Raw genomic sequence first — 20239 nt, forward strand, 5'->3', positions numbered from 1 at the left:
CACTGATCAAAATCCCAAGGGAACTTTTCTGACCCTTGATGAGTCTTATATTAAACAAACAAACAAACAAAATGGGTGGAAGGCAATTTTTTGAATCAAAAGAACAAATGGGCAACTGACCTACCACGTATCATAACACTGCATTAATCTCAAGTTTTCAGGAAGAGAAAAATCGTGGGAGACTTGTCAGCACCACTTCCTGAGACGTAGAACACTGGAGATGGGGTGGAAGCAGAGACGGAGGAAGAGCTTAGCCGAGGTACAGTAAATGTAATGTCCATTAAGCCTCTAAGCGGAGACCGACAGCTGGATGTGTGAATCTGGAGCTTGGGAGAGGTCTGGGCTAGAGATACTCTTGAAATCATGGGATGCCATGGAGCTTTTACTAAGCTTTTAGTTTTCTTCCTGTGAAATTATATAGTTTGGCTTTGCAAGTAAGTTTCAATTCACCCATTCCACCCACACTTCAGTTTGGATCAGTTTAGTAGAGGATTAGATAATTTAACCTCTGTTCTTTTATTATTGCTGTACTATACTTTCTTCACTATTTTAAAATACTTTTTAATGTCATTTCCTCTTAAAATCATTAGGATGCAAAGCCTCTGGCACTCAAATGTCCTCTCCATTGTTGCAATGGCGTCTTCATCTTCCCTGAATACACCATGAACACTTCCCTGGCCTCTGTGGTCACAAAGGCTATAACCCAAATTGGCTTTGCAGCAATTCTGACCTCTTCTCCACTCAGTAAGAGCTTGAGGTTCATGGAGTCTGTTCCACCCCAGGATCTCTCCTCACCTCCAACACACTCATATGATCTTAATCATATGCTCTCTTGCATTTTAAACACTCAAATCTATTTCTCAGACTATATAAACTAAGAGATTCTACTTGAATTTCCACTCATGAATACAAAATTAATACAATATTTCTAATATAATTTGTTTTCTAGACCAGAAGTACATGAACCAAACCTAAAATGCTAGAGTAAATAAGTTATATCCAAATTAAATGAACAGGACTCCACTGTCACTCTAGAGTACCAAACCAGTAATAATGTGATCGACAACATGCAGGTAAGTTGTGAAGAGAAAGCGCCAAGATAAGAGGGCAATGATGGCTCATCAGCACTCATAAGACAGCCACCCCACTGGGCACTTGAGTCCTATCCAAGGCAGCACTTTCCAGAAAGGGCAACCAGGCAACTGGAAAGGAAACCATACCTTATCCCCATAATTGTCCTCACTCAGCATGAGGTAGAAAACTGGTTTTTAGTAAAGCAAATATGTGAGCTCAACCAACCAGGGCAGAATAAGAACTCCATGTGTCAACATGCAAATACACATGAACACACATGCACATGTGAGCACACACTCAACAATATGGCCAAGCATGCCATATAAAATTGAATGTATACTGTGAAGCGATCTGAATTAAGAAACTAGGGTTGTTGCCACCGCCATTTATTTATCTAGTTCATAACTAAGTATAGAACACTACAGTAGTGCTGGAAATGCAAAGAAATCCCTGCCCTTAAGGGGCTTACAATCTTATCAGGAAAATAACAGGCACACAAGAAGTTGGACTTTAGAAAGCACATGCTAACAAAGGCCACGAGAACTCAGAAGGCAGCATAGTTTACGAAGACAGTGTAGTCCCAAAACCCAGTTCCAGTCCCAACATGGTCAGTTAACTTCTCTGGGTTTGTTACCTCAGCTGCAAAATGAAGTAGTGAGCTTGAGGCTGTCTGCATTTGTTTGCATCATGATTCTGATTAAGAGCTGAGGAAAGTTCTATGGAGTAGGTGGCACCTGAGCTGGACACAGAAGGAAGACAGAAGGCATTTCCAACAAGGACAGGGGGCTGAGGTAGGCGTACACATGGGATTTGGAGGGGAAGACAAGCGTCATAAGGAAGAAGGGAGTGAGGTAAAGGGTGGCCATGGTAGCCCCCAGGCACTACTGACACAGAATGAGCTGTATTCCTCACACTTACATCCATTGGTTACAGTACATAATTCCAGAGAATAGGAAATACCAAAGAATGGCGGTATTTTATCAGACATTTCACTCAATTTCCAGAAACCATAAAATCACTTAACATTATACCTCTATGACATCAATAAACCATTCCAATTGTTAAAATGTAAGTCAATTCAAAGTTTACATTCTTAGTGAACATAACTAAATCTCTTAATTCAAGAGGACATTTGCTATGAATTATATTATCTCAATAATTCCAACATTTGTTTTCTATGTTCCATTTACTGTGGAAATAAAAATGAGTAAGATAAGCTTCCTGCCCTGGAAGAGTCCGCATCCTGGTAGGTGAGGCAAACATCAACTGCGCCTACCCACAATGTCCTGTGATGCACATGATCAAGGTACAACCACATGGCTAGAGTCCAGGAGACAGATTCATCCCTTCTGAAGGAGCTTCGCAAAGGCTCAGGGCAGAGAGGTCGATGGCTCAAGGAGAAATGAATCTGGCAAGGAGAAGGTGTTTGTGGGCAGCAGAGGGCACAAGGCTTCCGACAGGGAGCATGATGTGGCCAGGGCCTAGCATAGATACAGTGTGTGGCTGGAGCAGAGTGCACAGGGCAAAGCAAGTGATAAAGCCTGGACTTAGTCCTAGAATAAATGGGAGACACTGCGTGCTATGCTTTAATCATCTACAGGAAAGTGAGCAGTGAGGCTATGAGCTCTTCTCAGCATATTATACTGTTCAGCCCTAGCTGGTTTGGCTCATCAGCCTGCAGGCTGAAGGGTCCTGGGTTTGATTCCAGTCAAGGGCACATGCGAGGGTTGCGGGCTTGATTCCCAGTAGGGGGAGTGCAGGAGGCAGCCGAAAAATGATTTTTCTCTCATCATTGATGTTTCTCTCTCTCCCTCTCCCTTCCTCTCTGAAATTAATAAAAATAAATATTTTAAAAAAATTACACTGTTCAGGAAACCTCCTAACCCACATCGCCTCTCCTCCTTCCCCCATTTTTTCCTTTTATGATCTGCAAGTTTTCAAAGTGGAGCTGGAACGTGAAAGGCACAGGGGAGGAGCCAATGAAGAGGACTAGAACTGCACACATTCGGCTGATCAGGTGACAGTAACTGTACTGTACAAGTCTGAAGATGAGGAAAACAACAAAAAAACTTTTTTAAGGAGTTTTCTAAAGGCACCTAATACACACCAAAACGTTGGAGAATCTCAATGTGGGGGAAAAATACTTAGAGCCCTGGCAGAAGACTCCATTTTCCGAAACTACTTTCCATTAAATATCAGTGTTACAAACACAAAACCATACAATTTCAAAGCCTATCTTCACACAATTAAGATCTAACCAAAATTGCATTGCTTGGCTTAAAAAATAAAAAGATACAATGTGTGATTCCAAGTCTTAGGTCTGCAGCTACTACCAAAATATGTCAATACATGAATAAACTGTCTAGTGAAGAACATGCAGTAAAAGGTAGATGGAAATAAGACATCTCTTTAGGGTAGACTCTAAATTCCAATTTCTCATAATATTATAGAACCAATTCTACAAAAGTAACACCTTCTTGCAATTTCAATTTATATTGAAGAAAATAATTCTGTGCGTTTTATTTAACATTCATTCTTAAATTACAGTTATGCCAAAAACAATCAGCTTCTAATGAAAGAATCCTTAGCATAACTCTCAAAACATGCCTATACATTTAGTCGGATCTTCTACATTTCTAAATAAATTACATGCATGATATACATTAATCAATAAAGAATACCAATATGAGAATTCAGGATATTTATTTTTTTGCAAGGAGATTTAACTACTGTACAACACACACAGCACACACACACACAAAACAAACCCATAAAGCAACGGTGTGTAGTAGGTAGTGAGAGAGACCTAAAATAAGCATATTTTAAATGCCTGCAAACAGGCCTTTTTTTTTTAGGCAACAAAGTATTTATTTTTAGTCCTTGACACCTTCTCACACTTACCTAGCACCACAGATGCAAGGACTTACGGTAAACGTGTACAATCTCATGCTTAAAACCTAAAGCATGCATTGAGTAGAATTTACACATAATGATCTACTCTACTAAGTATGCAATACATACTTCTTCTAACATTTTATACATTAAATTACCCTGCAGCATTTCAAAAATTTTAACAGTTATGCAAAACAATTTGTGAAACAAGTTTTCAAGGATCACCTCTAGGCTGTTTACACAGGCATTGGTTTGGTTAAATGGAAAAAAGGCAGCAGCCTCAAGGTTCATACTGAAGGAAAATGGTAGATGTGCATGTCAGCCCATGTAAAAAATACATATATACACAGATGGCACAAAAATTTGTGCAGTTGGAATCACCAGTGCAAATGCATGCATTTGAGGTACTTATTTTTCCCATGGTCAGGTATAATTATGCATAGTCATGTTCCTCAAGTGCTAAATATTTCAGACCTGATTGAATGAAAAACTGTAAGAAGAGTAAATAAGAGATATTTATAGAGTTAATTTCAAAGTGCTATGATTTTAATGGACATTTGTTTAACATTATCCACTTACATGTATAGTTTAAAATATTTACCAACCAATACATTTTCTCATTGTAAAGAGGCTGACTGGTAATTATACCTGGCCAAGTGATTTAAATAGCATACTTGAAATTCTAGCAAGAACTGTAGTGAAACAGTAAAATACTTCATTATTGCTTCATTGGACTGAGAAACTAAAAGGCATAGATAAACAATGCTCATGAAAAGTGAATACCCAGAACAGCAGTGCATGCCCCCCGATGGCCTCTGCCCCATAAAAACTAAGCACTGTCCATGCTATCAATGCCGTTGGCATCCACATGGATACCAGGCTCCTCACACAAAGATGAGGAAGCAAAGTGGCTAACAGAGGGACACAAACAGCTCTTAAGCTCTGGCAATTCTTGCTTCAGGCGTTCCAACTGCTCCACTTGGAATATATTTGGCTGTTCAGGCATCCAATCATATATCCTATGATGAAACAAACACAAAACACATAAAATAGGGTAATTTGTGTTTATTTAAGACCAGTCTGACTTAACCTTTTTACAAGAATGTGTTTACGGAATGCCTAGCACATCCAGATTACAAGAATCTTTTTTTAAAAAAGATGTATAAGCACTAGTTTGACAGGGTGTCCCCAAAAATGTACATACACTTTAACTGATAGCTTAAATTTTAAAATGAAATGTATTTTAATAAACACTGCTTTCTGTAATTATTCAAAATATGTGTATACATTTTTTGGAACACCCAATACTTAAAAGTATGTCTCTTCTCCCCTGTCTTTCTGATAACCCAGAATAGCAGCATTTCCTTTTGTGCCCTGGGTGCAAAAGAGCTGATTAGAAAGCAACTGAATCAGAAAATGAAATCTGTAGCTTACTGGTCATTCTTCAAGTATCTTCTCTCCAAGTCAATTAATTGGCAATGTCTTATTTTACAGACGGGAAGCTATTTAGAGGCAGAGCTGGAATTAATACCCAACTCTGACTTCAAATCACGAAGACCAAGATGAGAACTTCTCACCCGGTTGAGAACCATGCTAAAGCTGTGCAATATTGGCAGGTAGACCCAGTCACCAGCACAGAAAAGCCCCAGGTGATGGTGGCAGCACTGTCACTGCAGATCAGCAGATAACATGGCCGTGCATGCCTAACTGTGAAAGACAGGAAACTTCTAAGAGTCACCACAAGGCAATCTTTATGATATCACAGTGGGAAAAAATTCATAAACAAGATAAAAATATGCATTGACCCTATTAAATATGTGACTATTATAAAACAAAGACTTTCTGTTCATTAAAGACATATAAGAGAATGAAAAGTGACATCTGGGTCAAGGAATCATCTAACTTGAACAGAATTATCTAACTTGACCTTTCCCCATACCCTCTCCCCTGCTCCACCCCCCCCCCCCCCCCCGCCCCCTGGCCCGTTAAAAATAAAGCAAAGGGATTTAAAAAAAATTTCAGGAGTATGGGAAAAACCAGAGACACAGTAACTAACTTTTGAGAGCTGGAAAATAGGTGGATCATAAAGTGTAATAAAGTGTTAGTTAACAGGACAGAAAAGGCCAAATCACAAGCTAGTAATGGGAAAAATGCAAAGGCTGAGTTAAAAGCAGCACCAAATTTCTCCAGAACTGGGAGTGAAAGGGAAAGGGGCTGAAACAGGGAGGGTGGAGTGAAGACTTCAAGCAGCAGCAAGTTAAATCCCTCCTAACTCCCTGCCCCAAGACTGCACCCCCCCCCCCCCCCCCACACACACACACTAACTGAAGTTATTTCAAGCATTAGACAGGAAATCTCTTGGAATAGGGGACTCGACCAGGTGAGGGTTTGGACATTTTACAAAACCTCCCGCAGCACCAGGGAATTAGAGATAGTACATATATATAATCAATGCTACACAGAGACATGCCCTCTCTTCCCCAGCTCTCTGACCTCTCTTGGCTCCAACAACCCTGGCAGCCAGACCCACGTCTATGTAGATATAGATTCTTCTAGGAGGAATCTGATAAGTCAAAAAGTAAATTTCTAAATCTAGTGATATCAGAGGTCTGATCAAACAGGCCACCTAGATCACCCATAGTGAAATCCAAGTTAACACACTCCAGCTTCCAACAAGCTTTGTAGATTCTAATCTCTTAGGAGAAGCAGCCAAAGATTTCCAAACATCTGAGGAAAACTTCTAACAGGTGAGTAAAAGAGAAGAAAATTCCAAAAGAACAAACAAAAACTTCTGCTTTCAGAGAAATAGTACTTTCATAAAATGAAAACAGGGTGTTACACATACAGAAAAAAGAGCATTCGGGAAAAAAGACAGTCCTTGGAAATGAAAAACACAACAGCAGATGTGAAAACCTCAATAGAATGGGTAAAAGGTAAGGTTGCAGAAATCTTTCCAAGTGGAGCAAAAAGACAAAGATTTTTTAAAAAGTCAGAAAAATGGAAGGGACAAAAATCTAAGAAGCAAGTCATGAAACTTTTCACATTTTCAACAGACTAACAGGGCTAACAAGTGCCCGGCACAATGGGTGAAACCAGACCCATAAGACCCATCTCTATGAAGTTTTAGAACACTGGTGACAAAGACTCTCCAAGATTCCTGACAGGAAACAAAGAAACCATATGTGCGGGAACAGGAATGAACATGGTTTCTTGATCCTCAACAGCAACACTGAACTTATGAAGGTAACAGAGAACTATTTCTAAAATTCTAAGGAAATGATTTCTAACATGGCGTTTTATGCCCGGCCACAATGCTTGCAGAAACCTTTAATCTCTGTGTGCACTGGGTTGCTATGTAAAATGCATATCTAATTGGGTTGGGATCAAAAAGGTTTGAAAGTCACTGCCCTAGAGAAACTTTACAAATATATTCTAGACCTGGTCAACAATATTTACAGCAAATGCTGTAATAGCAAAAACTTGGCAACCACCAAAATGTTCTCAAATAGAATAAACTGTAATAGACACATACAACCATAAATGTTCTACAGCCATGAAGAAGGGCAGATTATAGCTGCATGCAACAAAATACAAATAAAGATTAAAGCCATGCAAAACTAAATGGTATATTGTTTAGTGATAGAATTAAAAGAAATGTTAACGAGAATAATTTGATAAGCAGTTATATGTGAGGGAGAAGATAAAGGAACAGAGTTAGAAAGAGGCTCATCGGGGACTTCATAATTTAATGATAATGTTCTTTAAATGTGTTAGTGTATTTTTTAAATTATTTGAGCAGACACAGTAATTTTTTTATAAAAAGAGGGACATTGCCCAATTTACTCTACGAAGCAAGTATTATCTCCACACCAAAAATCAAACCATTCAAGAAAGGTAAATAAAGGCCATCTCTGTCATTATCATAAATGCAAAAATTCCAAATATCAGAAAATCAAACGTACCAGTTTATATGATAATATATCATAAAACCATGATGAAATGGAAATCTACTGTGTTAATTCCTTTGTAAAAGAAGAGAACAAATTAGTTTCTGATTGACTAAAATACCCATCCTCATCATAATTCTCCCCAATGTAAAATGAATGAAAGACTATGAATCAATAATCATTCAAAATCTTCTATATAATGTTGAAATTTGATAATGAAAAAATTATAGCATAAGCACATTAAGTACCAGAAGAAACAACTTTAAAAAATTAGGGCATAGGAACTCAGCTAGAGACAATGAAAGGGACAGGAGTAGGGGATTGCCTCTTTTATTGACATATTAATTGATTTGAGAGAGAGAGAGAGAGAAACATCAATTTGTTGTACCACTTATTTATGCATTCAATGGCTGATTCTTGTATGTGTGCAGACCAGGGATCGAACCAGAAACCTTGGAGTATCAGATGATACTCTAACTGACTGAGCTACCCGGCCAGGACCTGTTGTTTTTTATTATAAATTATAAGTCTTATAAAACTATTTACATTTCTAAACAATATATATATATAATGTAATTTTAAGCTATATATGTATATATATACACAAAGACACACAAATAGTTATGCATACATATGTACTGCTTTGAGTAAAATTTTTAAAAAAACTTTCGAGGGTAAAAACCAATTCTAACACAACCCACCTCACCTGTCATCAGACTCTAGCAGGAGCCCAGTGCTGGGTGTCTCCTCAAAATCCTCCACACCTTCAACACAGTCCTGCCCTGATTCATCTAGCCTCTGCCTAAAATGCATATCCTGTCAAAACAAATTTAACCACACCCCCAAATCCATCTCAATGCTTCCTCTTTAAAATTATTCTTATTGACCTCGGGCCAGGAAGAACTCATTTTCTTTAGGGCTATATATATCGCAGAGCATCTTCCTGTTCTCAATTACATGTCAGTATTTGCCTCCAAACAAGTAAGGCCCTTGAGATGATGGGTCTGCCTAAAATGTGTATACCCTACAAAGTTATACATGGTATAACATCACAATACATTTTCTTGCCCAAAAATAATTACAATCATTCCTTCTTCTTCCTCAAAGAAACAAACAAAAAAATCTTCAAATTTTTGCTAAAGCAAACACTTCCTTCAAATTGTTGATTTAAAATTTTATTTTTCCTTTAATTAGTTGGATATATCTATTAAAAGGACCTATGAAATCTGTTGCTTAAAGCAAAATTAACCAAGTAGTTAAAAGAAAGGCAAACATTATCTGAGCTGCAATTTTAAAACCAGACTCATTCAGACACGACGGTAAAAAAAAAGTTTTATTAAGAAAGTGATATAACTTTATAGGACAAGCAGTAATATGAACTAAATCCAAGGAAGGTGTTTTTTTAAAGCAGGACTGGTAAGAAGTTCATCACTTACTCTTTGCATGATGCTGCGCAAGTATTAGCAAGCAGAGCAAATAACATCCTTTCCAACCCCATGTCTTTATATTAAGCAACCTTTTCATTTCTCAGATTAGCGACTCAAACTTACATCTAAACACTCAGGGAACTTATAAAAAAAGAAAATAAAAAGATTTGTTCAACAAATATTTGAAGGCCAGCCACTCTGTATCAGATATTGTTCTAACCTCTGAAGATGCAGCAATGAATAAAACAGGCAGAGTCTTGCCCTCATGCAGCTTATGTTTGTGTTGGGTGTATTGGGGTGGGGCAGGCCAGGCAGAAAATAAACAAGTAAAATATTATGTCAGATGGTGGTAAATGCTAGGGAGAAAAGTCAGTTGTTCACTGTGAATGGCAGTTGTTATCTGAATTAGGATATTCAGGGAAGACTTTACTGAGACATTGACATTGGCGGGGAGAGGGGGGTGGGGCGGAAAGGGCCTGGAATTTTACTCTTAGGTTTTAAGCAGTAACATGATCTGACCGAGATGTTAACAGGCACCCTCTGGCTACTGTGCTGAAGACAGACAGCAGGGAGTCAGGGGTGGAGGCAATGGCCAGTGAGAAGGCTCTTTCAATAATGCACCTTGGAAATGAGGTAGCTTGCGAGTGACAACAGTAAACATGGTGAGTTGATAGATTCAGGATATATTTGAAGATAGAATCAACATGATTTTGTTTGACTGGATTTGGGATATGAGATAAAGAACAGAATCATGAAGGACTTCATGAGAAACTGGAAAGACAAGAGTTGTCATTTATACTGAAATCGGTTAAATCTATAGCTAGATAAAAAAAAGTACAGAGAGCCAACCAACATGGCTCAGTGACTGAGTGTTGACTTATGAACCAGGAGGTCACAGTTCCATTCCCGGTCAGGGCACATGCCCAGGTTGCAGGCTAGATCTCCAGTGGGGGGCATGCAGGAGGCAGCTGATCAATAATTCTCATCATTAATGTTTGTATCTCTTTCTCCCTCTCCCTTCCTCTCTCAAATCAATAAAAATATATTTATATATAAAAAAAAGTTTAGATAGAGGTCAAGGGAAAGATCTGAGTTGGAGATATAAAAATTTAGGAATATATAAAGGTATGAAAAGCCACAGAACTGGGTAAGATCATTAAGAAAGCTGGTTTAGACTGAAGTGGTCTGGGGCAGACAGCCTCACCCTCAAGGTAACTTAGAGCCCAGTCACCAGAACAAGCTTCCCACGTGATTTTTAAAGTATGAAAAATTCCACTGACAAATGTTAAGATAAACCTCAGGCTGAGCTACTGAATTTTAACTAAGTTTAATAGTATTTATGCTATAAAATGAAAGCTACTTTTTTGCTAACAGTTCATGAAAGTTTTTCATGAAAAACAAATACCTATCATAAATTAGACCATTAACTCCAAATTCCTTCAATTTCTTCCTGTTTTCCGGGTCGTTGGTATCATCACCCCAGCAGAATATGACTAGTCCCTTAGCTTTTGCCTCTTCAATGTAGGATGGGTTTCTGAGCAGATCTTCAGTATGTGCATTTATCCCCTAATGGGAGAAAAATAAATTACTCATGAAAAAGTAACTTATTGACTGCAAATGCTAAATGGTCATATTCTAAATCAGTGCTCTCCAAAGTTGAGTGGGCAGGAAAAGACAATGTATAATTTTTCTTACACAACTTATATTATTAAGTCATTTCAGACAAATCATAAAATCCACTCAACTACAAAACTTACTTAATGTAGGCATTCAAGAAAATGTATATATTTTTTTGTTCAAGTAATTGCTTTTGATTCTGAGACCTAATACTCTCATTTTTAAGTAGAACTATCTGCTTGTTATAAATAGGTCAAAACTAACCAATTAGATGTATAATGGAACATGAAACTTTATTTCTTCTCTAAAGAGCATTTTTAAAAAATGAAAATTAAGAAATTCAAACATAACTTACCAGTAGATTTTCAAACTGTGCAAAACTCATTGCAATAGCAGTTGTCCGAGATCTGAGGTCCATGAGTTCAGGGTAAATATCAGACTTTCCTTGAGTCAAAAATAATATGGGATATTTATTCTGCTTGTGCCGAACCCTAAAAAAGACAATTTAAAAAATGCTTTTCATTGGGATGATAATTATAATATATTGTTTTGAAGCTTTAGAAAATATATAAAGACCACCGCCCCCAAGCATAATCCCATTACTGAGATATAATCACCATTAACATGTGCGTATTGCCTTTCAGACAAAAAATAAAAAAAAATTTTAATTTTTCTATACAATACCTAAAATATTCTCAGAAATGGGCAACAAGAAAGCCTTTAAGGGCCCTGACTGGTTTGGCTCAGTGGATAGAGCATTGGCCTGCAGACTGAAGGGTCCCAGGTTCAATTCCAGTCAAGGGCATGTACCTTGGTTATAGGCACATCCCCAATAGGGGCTGTGCAGGAGGCAGCTGATCGATGTTCCTCTCATCAATATTTCTAACTCTCTATCCCTCTCCCTTCCTCTCTGTAAAAAATCAATTAAAAAAGAAAGCCTTTAAGGGCTTATAATTTGGTAAGGAAGATGTTACATGCAATACATGGTATGATGCATTAGGACCCAGTGGGTATGGAGTTTACAGGAGTGAAGGGCATCCCAGCAGGTAGTCCTGAAGGGAAGTGAGAATATATATAACTTTTCTGAGAGGATAAATCAAGGGTAAAGTCTGAGCACTTCCCCACCTCCAACCATAATCTTTGTACACTAAGTCCTAACTACAGTAAGAGAGTATATGAGGAAAAAAATGGCTATTACTCACATTGTGCAAATATCTGCATCAAATGAAGAAAACACTATTCTTCTCTTTCCAGAATTTTCTAAGACAGTTTTTAAAATGATATCCAAAAACAGATTCATGTCAAAATATGTTGATAAGTTACCATCCCACATTCCATCCTATGTAGAAGAAGCAAATAGGAAAACAAAAGCCATTAACTACTCTGGAATCACAGTGCTAGGAAAAAAATCTTGAGAACATCTAGTCCAACTCTTAGTTTACAGATGAGAAAAGCAAAGGCCTGAAAAATGAAATGACGTGCCCATGAACACATTGCTACTTATCGACAGTGCAGCTATCATAATTCAGGTATAGAGACGCTTATATGCAAAGCAATTATACCATTAATAGACTTTTGTTTTAATAAGATAAATAAAAACTAAAACTGGAAATTTGCAATCTACTGTGACTTTTTAAATAGTTTTATATATTCTTCATAAACTTTAGGACAAAAGGGCTCTACTTCATTTGCTAACTCACTGCAAACAACAACAAAACCTGGTAAATATGAATTACTAGTTAAATTTCTCATTCTTTGGATCTTAGGCCTATCAAGTACCCTCATCTGATACATTCAATAGCTGTTCTCCTCGACCAGAATATAGGTTCCAGGAAGGCAAGGCTTTATTCTTTCACTACTTGATCCCAGCACTCAGAAAATACCTGGCCTTTAACAGCTTTTCAATATGTAATTATTGAACAAAACAATGACTAAATCTGTGAGTGATTTAAAACACATTTGTAAAAATTTATTTTCCTGGTTAATTATTACTAGCTACTAGCACTTAATAGAAAACTGCTTAGGACATTATTATGTGTTTAGATGGGGAAGATAAAATAAAAACTAATCAAAGTTATAGAGTTCTGACTGTCCAGTGTTCTTATTGTTCACCTATGAGCATGCCCAGAAACCACCCATATAAATGTGCACGAGACACATGAACATGGAAATTTCTACTATAATACATTCATTACTACTTTTAAGTAGCCACAAATTAGTATAAGTATATACAATATGCTTTATTGCCTGGCCAGTGTGGTTTAGTGATTGAGCATCAACCCATGAATGAAATCATCATGGTTCAGTTCCCAGTCATGGCACAAGCTCCAGTAAGGGGTGTACAGGAGGCAGCCGATCAGTGATTCTCATCATTAATATTTCTATTTAAAAAAAAAAATTTCTATTTATCTCTCTGAAATCAATAAAAACATTTAAAAATAAATAAAATATGCTTTATTAAAAAGGTCTAAAAGCACTGTGCTTACTGGAAGAAACCACAGTCAGTTTTCAGTTTCACTTATTCCATTAAAGCAAAAAGATAAGAGTGAATGTATTTAAAACACAGAGGAAAAGGGAAAGACGAGAATACACAAAGAATTACTTACCCTTTGTTGGCAGATCCACTTTATTTCTATGTTATACCCTACATCTTCTGGCAAAGACTCTAAAACCTAGAGTTTTGTTTGTTGGTGGTGAATTTTGTTTTATTTTTGGTGAAATGAATGGTAGAATAAGGGGGAAAGAGAAAAACAAAATTATTAAAAAAAAGCAATCTGTAAGAAAATATATCGCTAGTAAGAGTAAAATGCTTTTAGCATTAAATCACTAGCTTTTCTTATACTCAACTGACAATCTCTTTAATTAAATTAAGAGAGTCAAAAGAAATTAAACAGCAAAAGCAACAGTCCTAGGTACTATCTGTGATAACTGATCACTACTACCACAAAGATGGATCCTTAACCTAAAATTCTTCTCACTGTTACTACTGGATATCCAAAGTGAACCGCAATAAACTTATGCGACCTCAAGGATTTAAGAAGGCATTTGTTGTACTTTCTGAATTTTATTCAAGTATATCAATATACTAATACTAAGTCATGGTTATATGAAAAACTATGTTTCCTAACTTTTTTGAAGGTGGTGATGCTTAACAATATCATGCTGATAACCCCCTGAAAAGATGTTATCTCCAAATGAAAGAATATGCCAAGGTTCATTAATAAGGTTATGAGTATATAAATGAACAAATAATACGGTGTCAACTTATTTAAACTAAGTTATCTAGACATTTTGCAATAACACCATTTTGGCAGCATAAGTAGAAAATAAAATTGAAATTATAAAGCCAGGCTATTGTACTACAAAGAGCTGACTTAATTAGTCTTCAAACATGAAGGCCGGGCAAATACAGAAACATGTACAAGGCAAAATGAATTTGAAACAGATTGTGTTTTTAATTTCAATTTATTTCAAAAGTTTAGAAACCATTTAACATAGATAATACATATGATGTTTGATTTTATAACAGCAAATAAAGCACACTAAAAAGACAATGTAATAGTAAGAACATAGCTTGGTAGCCTGGTGACCTGGGATCTAGCCCTGGGTCTATACCAGTGATGGCGAACCTATGACACGCATGTCAGAGGTGACACGCGAACTCATTTTTTTTGGTTTTCTTTGTTGAATGGCATTTAAATATATAAAATAAATATCAAAAATATAAATCTTTGTTTTACTATGGTTGCAAATATCAAAAAATTTCTATATGTGACACGGCACCAGAGTTAAGCTAGGGTTTTTCAAAATGCTGACATGCCGAGCTCAAAAGGCTCGCTATCACTAGTCTATACTAACCAGCTGAAAAGTACAGTACCTAAAACAGGTTGTACTCAATTTTGTGTGGGGCTTTTGACTTTCCCCCCTGATATCTTTAACAATATTTATTTAACATACCGTCACTATTTTTTAAAATATATTTTTATTGATTTCAGAGAGAAAAGGAGAGGGAGAGATAGAAACATCCATGATGAGAGAGAATCATTTATTGGCTGCCTCCTGCACGCCCCCCACTAGGGATCGAGCCTGCAACCCGGGCATGTGCCCTTGACCAGAATCGAACCCAGGACCCTTCAGTCTACAGGCCGACCCTCTATCCATTGAGCCAAACCAGCTAGGGCACCTGTCACCTTTTTACTGGACCAACACAAAATTAAAAAATAAGAACAATAGTATATACTAGTATATTAATAGTTCTAAGATTGTTAAACATCAAATTTGCAGAAAGATCCTTCTTTAGCCCTAGCTGGTTTGGCTCAGTGGATAGAGGGTGGGACTGCGGACTGAAAGGTCTCTCCTAGGTTCGATTCTGGTCAGGGGCACATGCCTGGGTTGTAGGCTCGATTCCCAGTTGGGAGCGTGCAGTAGGCAGCCAATCAATGATTCCCTCTCATCATTGATGTTTCTATCTCTCTTCCCCTCTCCCTTCCTCTCTGAAATCAATAAAAAATATATTGTTTTTAAAAAAGATCCTTTTTTATACTGAGAAGACTGTATTTGGCCTTTTTGGGGCTTTGAAATTTCTCTGTGATTCAATTATTGTGATGTCAAAGTGAGTGAATAAATGAGTGTGTGTGTTGAACTTATTTGACTAAGCAAATATTGTCAAACCTTTCACAAACAATTTTTTTAAAAACTTTTTTCCATTCTATGAAGTCACAAGTTTAGGAATCATGAGATTTCTAAGAACTAAATGATTTCGGAATTTTGGAATAGAAAGAATGACTTTACTTAGCTGGGCTTCAGAAATATCTGAAAAATTATTCAAATCATGTTTTAAATGCATTAAGACAAAAATAATAAATGCACCAATAAGACTGTGTCCATTTGAGGATTTCTCTTGTAGCATCCTTTCTGTAGGGTGAATAATTGTGATAAATTGAAATGACCTATTTTTGCCTTAAGAAATCTCCTATAGGTGACATCACCAAGAAAAGATAATGGAGAAGAGTAGAAGTTGGGAAATGGAGCCAGTAGAATAAAAAGCAGACTTAGCATAGCTAAGGAGAGGGTCTGGTGTCCATATAGGCTTGCCCGATTCTGTCAGATAGATTCCTGTATAAATTGTCTAGTTTCAAAATATTCATGCTAGTTTTTCTTATACTTTTCCAGAGTAAATTCTTTAAATTTGTGTCTCATTTTATGTAATGAGGGTCCTTATTTTCTTTGGAGGATCTAATTTCTCTCCAAAATGTTAAGGAACAGTTAAATGCCTCTCTTATAATCACATCTCCCCCAACTCCTTGTTCCCTGCCCTCTCCTTCCTTTTTATATACAGAAATATGTGAATTTCCTATTCTTATCAAATTAATCAACTGAGGTGGGAATTTGTATTAAGCAGGTAAATTACTATCTTTTTTTAAAGTAGCATAGGTACACCACATAAGAATATATCTTCTCTATAAAGCATCAATGATGACAAGTTTATATTAATACTAGAGGCCTGATACACAAAAATCGTGCAAGAGTAGGCCCTCGCAGCCCTGGCTGCCTTGCGGCCTCCCTCCACCCCCTTCCCCCTTCCCCCCCTCCACTGGTTGTTCCGGGAAGTCATCTGGAAGATTGGAAGATTGTTCTGGAAGGTTGTTCTGCCGTCCAGTCTAATTAGCACATTAGCTCTTTATTATATTGGATTGCCTTTGATACAACCATATTAGTACCCATTTAAGAGAATAAAGTTATTCAGATATAACAGAATTAATGAGATAGCCTTGCCCTAGTTTTCCTAAGGAACTTACCATCTTAAGAGAAGGAAATGGCTGATTATCAGATAAAGAATTTTCTTCTTCAACCACAGATTCTGAAAAATTTAAATTATAAAAACTCAGTAGATTAAAAAAAATACCATTTTATCACTAAGATCTCTTTCTAAATTTGTAGGCAAAAAAAGACATGCTAAAGTAATTATGAAATCCTTTCATATGCAGTGTTTGAAGGCTCTTATATTTATTATTTTTAACCATTAAACCCCCGATTTTTAAAATAAGCATCCTCTTTGAAGACTAGTATGCAACATTTAACAGAAACACCATAGTCTGTGGTCCTAACAATGATTATTTTCTCATAAAAGTTGTAATACTTCTTTTAAAAAAGGTAGTCACAAGAGTGTTTTGTTATTTCTTAATGGAATTAAGAGCTATGTCATCTTGCTAAGACTATCTGAAATATCAAAATCGTCTCAGAAGTTAAAAAAGACCGCTTGGTGTGGCTGAGTGGTTGAGTGTCGACCTATAAACCAAGAGGTCATGGTTTGAATCCTGGTGAGGGCATTTGCCCAGATTGCAGGCTCGATTCCCAGTGTGGGGTGTTTAGGAGGCACCCAATCAATGATTCTCATCATAAATGTTTCTATCTCTCTTCCTTCCTCTCTGAAATCACTGGCTCGAAATACATAAAAACATTTTCCTCACCCTACAGAGGTTTACAGTCTAGTTGAAGAGACAGGGCATATATAAAAATAAAGGGTAACAACAAAGGATACACTAAGCCTCAAATGAATGGCATAGACTATTATGTCCCATGGGAGGAGAAAGTAAAGTGGAATTACAAAGGGATTTTGTAGGCAGGACAAGCTTTGAGGAACCTGAGGCAAGTAAACTGCCCAAGGTCACAATTGGTAAATATTAGGTAGAGCTGCCTTCATTTTCCTGGCTTCTATCCTTGCTATAGTCTTATCATTTTGTAATGTGAAGAATGTTGGAAATACTGAAAGGTACAAAATGATAAAGACCTCTGATCATCTATACAATGACATATATGCACTTGAAGATTAATATATGTAAAGCTTTCATGTTTATAAAATTACTTTTGGACAGCCCTGTATTATATTCATTAAATGACCAACAGTGTGTCAAAATGGATAAGGAAATACTGTATATATGCTAACTATGAAATGAAAACAGTGTTTCCATATTTGTACATACCTTTTAGATCTTTAGATTTTAGTGCAGTCACATGAGTAAGCTAGAAAACACACACAAAATGCAATCATTAGAAAAAGCCTTAGTTTATGAAGAACTTTAACTTGAAGAGCTAGTAAGTTAGAGAAAACTATAAAATGTAGAATTATAAGTTTAATAAGAATAAGCATATATATATGTGTGTGTGTGTTTTTGTGTGTGTGTATATGTGTATGTGTGTGTGTGTGTGTGTGTGTGTATGTATATATATATATACATACACACACACACACACATATAAGATCATAATCAAATACCCAAGTAGGGAAGAAGAATATAAAGATTCTTAAGTTAGGAAACTTATACTCAATCAACCATTTATTTAGGTATCCAATGGGAATAGAAAGGGGGATCATATAAGATTACATGGAATAACAAAATATACAAAGATCTTAGCGACATAAGTATAAAGCCTATTAATAGCATAAAAGGCCAATTGTAAAGTAGTGAGTTATATAAAGAAAGGCTAAAGTAGAACAGAGGCAACCTAAAATTGTGGATGAGAAGGGCTGACAAAGACTTATAGCCTAGCCCCGTGGTCAGCAAACTGCGGCTCGCGAGCCACATGCGGCTCTTTGTCCCCTTGAGTGTGGCTCTTCCTAAGCCTTAGGAGTACCCTAATTAAGTTAATAACAATGTACCTACCTATATAGTTTAAGTTTAAAAAATTTAGCTCTCAAAAGAAATTTCAATCATTGTACTGTTGATATTTGGCTCTGTTGACTAATGAGTTTGCCGACCATTGGCCTAGGCCCTTGACGTATGCAAAAACCAAGGGGGTTCATGAAAACAGAGAAGACAGATAGATTGGCACAAACCTATTCTTCCTAATAGAACAGAAAACCAAAGCATATACTCTATGCATGTTGACTATATTATCTCCATGTGCAGAGAACATTACCATATACAGACAGGTACAAATAGTCTTAAAATAAAAGATTATATACATTTTATGCTGTTATTACTACCTTTAACAACTGGAGCTGGTCAAATGTTAATTCCTTTACTGGAATTTCAAATAATTCAACCGGATCAGCCTCAAATTTCTAAATAGAAAAGAAAAAGGAATATAGGCCTCAAATTATTACTGAATGTTTACCCCAGGCAGGACTAATATCTTAATTTACTGAATGACAAGAACAATTATTTGATGACTACAGTGAGCCCATGTAGAGGAGCCCTTCTTATCTAACACTACACCTCAGCTCTTAAATTCTGGTTTTTGGTTTTAATGTAAGTGGCAGTTCCTGGAAGAAAGAAAACAGATGGGAGCAGGTTATGGCACTGGAGACACACTGAAAACAAAGCCAGAGGTTCAGTGATTACCTCTATTTCCTGTCATCCTGTATATACTTTATTCGCCATAGATCTATGCCACATGACTAGGCAATCAACATGCAAGTACTATGTAAGAATTAATTTCTGTTAATAAGCTTTTAACCTTTTCTAAACCTTTTAAACTTAAGTTTGGTTAAGAATAGCTGCAGAAATCAATTGTTATTAAAAATGTTATCCTATCTAATAATAGACAAACATGGTAATTGACCATACCTTCGCTACGCCTCCCACTGGCTAATCAGCGAGATATGCAAATTAACCGCCAACAAAGATGGCGATTAATTTGCATACGCAGGCGTGAAGTGGCAGATCAAAGACTGAAGGCGGCTCTGGCCAGAGCAGCAAAGACTGAAGGCGGCTCCGGCCGGAGCCAAGGCCTGGGTCCCGGGTGCCGGAGGAAAACCAGTGCCGGCAGCCAGGGGAAGGGAAGGCCTATTGCACGAATCTCTTCGTGCAACAGGCCTCTAATTAACTATAAGTGTAATACTTAACAGGAACTCTATTATAAATGCTTTCCCCTTGAGCAAATCTGTTTTATTAGACTTTAATATCATATCAAACGGCCCACTGTTTAGGCACCTTTATCTTAATAAAAGTTAATGTACCACAGATAAACCATTAATCCAACAAATACAGGACTGGATAAAAGTAGGTTTACAGTTGTAATACAAATAAATAATAATACATAGTAAAAGAATAAACTCTGTTTTGCGTACTCAAACTCACAACTATAAAACTACGCTTGCACACCCCTATACATTAAAATTTATTACTTTTATACTCGTTTATATACATATGGTATGAGTTTGTATATGCACAGTTTTTCTGTGAGAACACATAAGAGATTATTAAGAGTAAGGGAATGTGGCCAAGGGAAAGGCAACCTTATATTCATAATCTTATGAACCATTGCTTTTATTGAAAA

General features: G+C 36.7%; 1 protein-coding gene across 9 annotated transcripts in view; it reads right to left on the reverse strand.

The window, feature by feature from the left end:
• Positions 1 to 1444: 1444 nt before the first annotated feature.
• Positions 1445 to 20239, reverse strand: part of GPCPD1 (glycerophosphocholine phosphodiesterase 1) — a 63059-nt gene continuing 44264 nt past the window's right edge. For 6 of the 9 annotated variants that reach the window (XM_036322184.1, XM_036322182.1, XM_036322185.1 and 3 more), the window contains 8 exons: positions 18945 to 19022; positions 17941 to 17980; positions 16756 to 16817; positions 13564 to 13629; positions 12160 to 12296; positions 11313 to 11448; positions 10746 to 10906; positions 3761 to 4985 (listed from right to left, as the gene is read on the reverse strand). In XM_036322184.1, the coding sequence (XP_036178077.1) occupies positions 4796 to 4985; positions 10746 to 10906; positions 11313 to 11448; positions 12160 to 12296; positions 13564 to 13629; positions 16756 to 16817; positions 17941 to 17980; positions 18945 to 19022 (870 nt within the window). In that variant the 3' untranslated portion in view covers positions 3761 to 4795. Of the gene's footprint in view, positions 1814 to 3760; positions 4986 to 7928; positions 7989 to 10745; positions 10907 to 11312; positions 11449 to 12159; positions 12297 to 13563; positions 13630 to 16755; positions 16818 to 17940; positions 17981 to 18944; positions 19023 to 20239 lie in introns of those variants that run through there. The other 3 variants (XR_004969955.1, XM_036322183.1, XM_036322188.1) reach the window with 3 other exon arrangements.

This window comes from Myotis myotis, unplaced genomic scaffold (genome assembly GCF_014108235.1).
Source record: "Myotis myotis isolate mMyoMyo1 unplaced genomic scaffold, mMyoMyo1.p scaffold_m19_p_9, whole genome shotgun sequence".
NCBI classification, from domain to species: Eukaryota; Metazoa; Chordata; class Mammalia; order Chiroptera; family Vespertilionidae; genus Myotis; species Myotis myotis.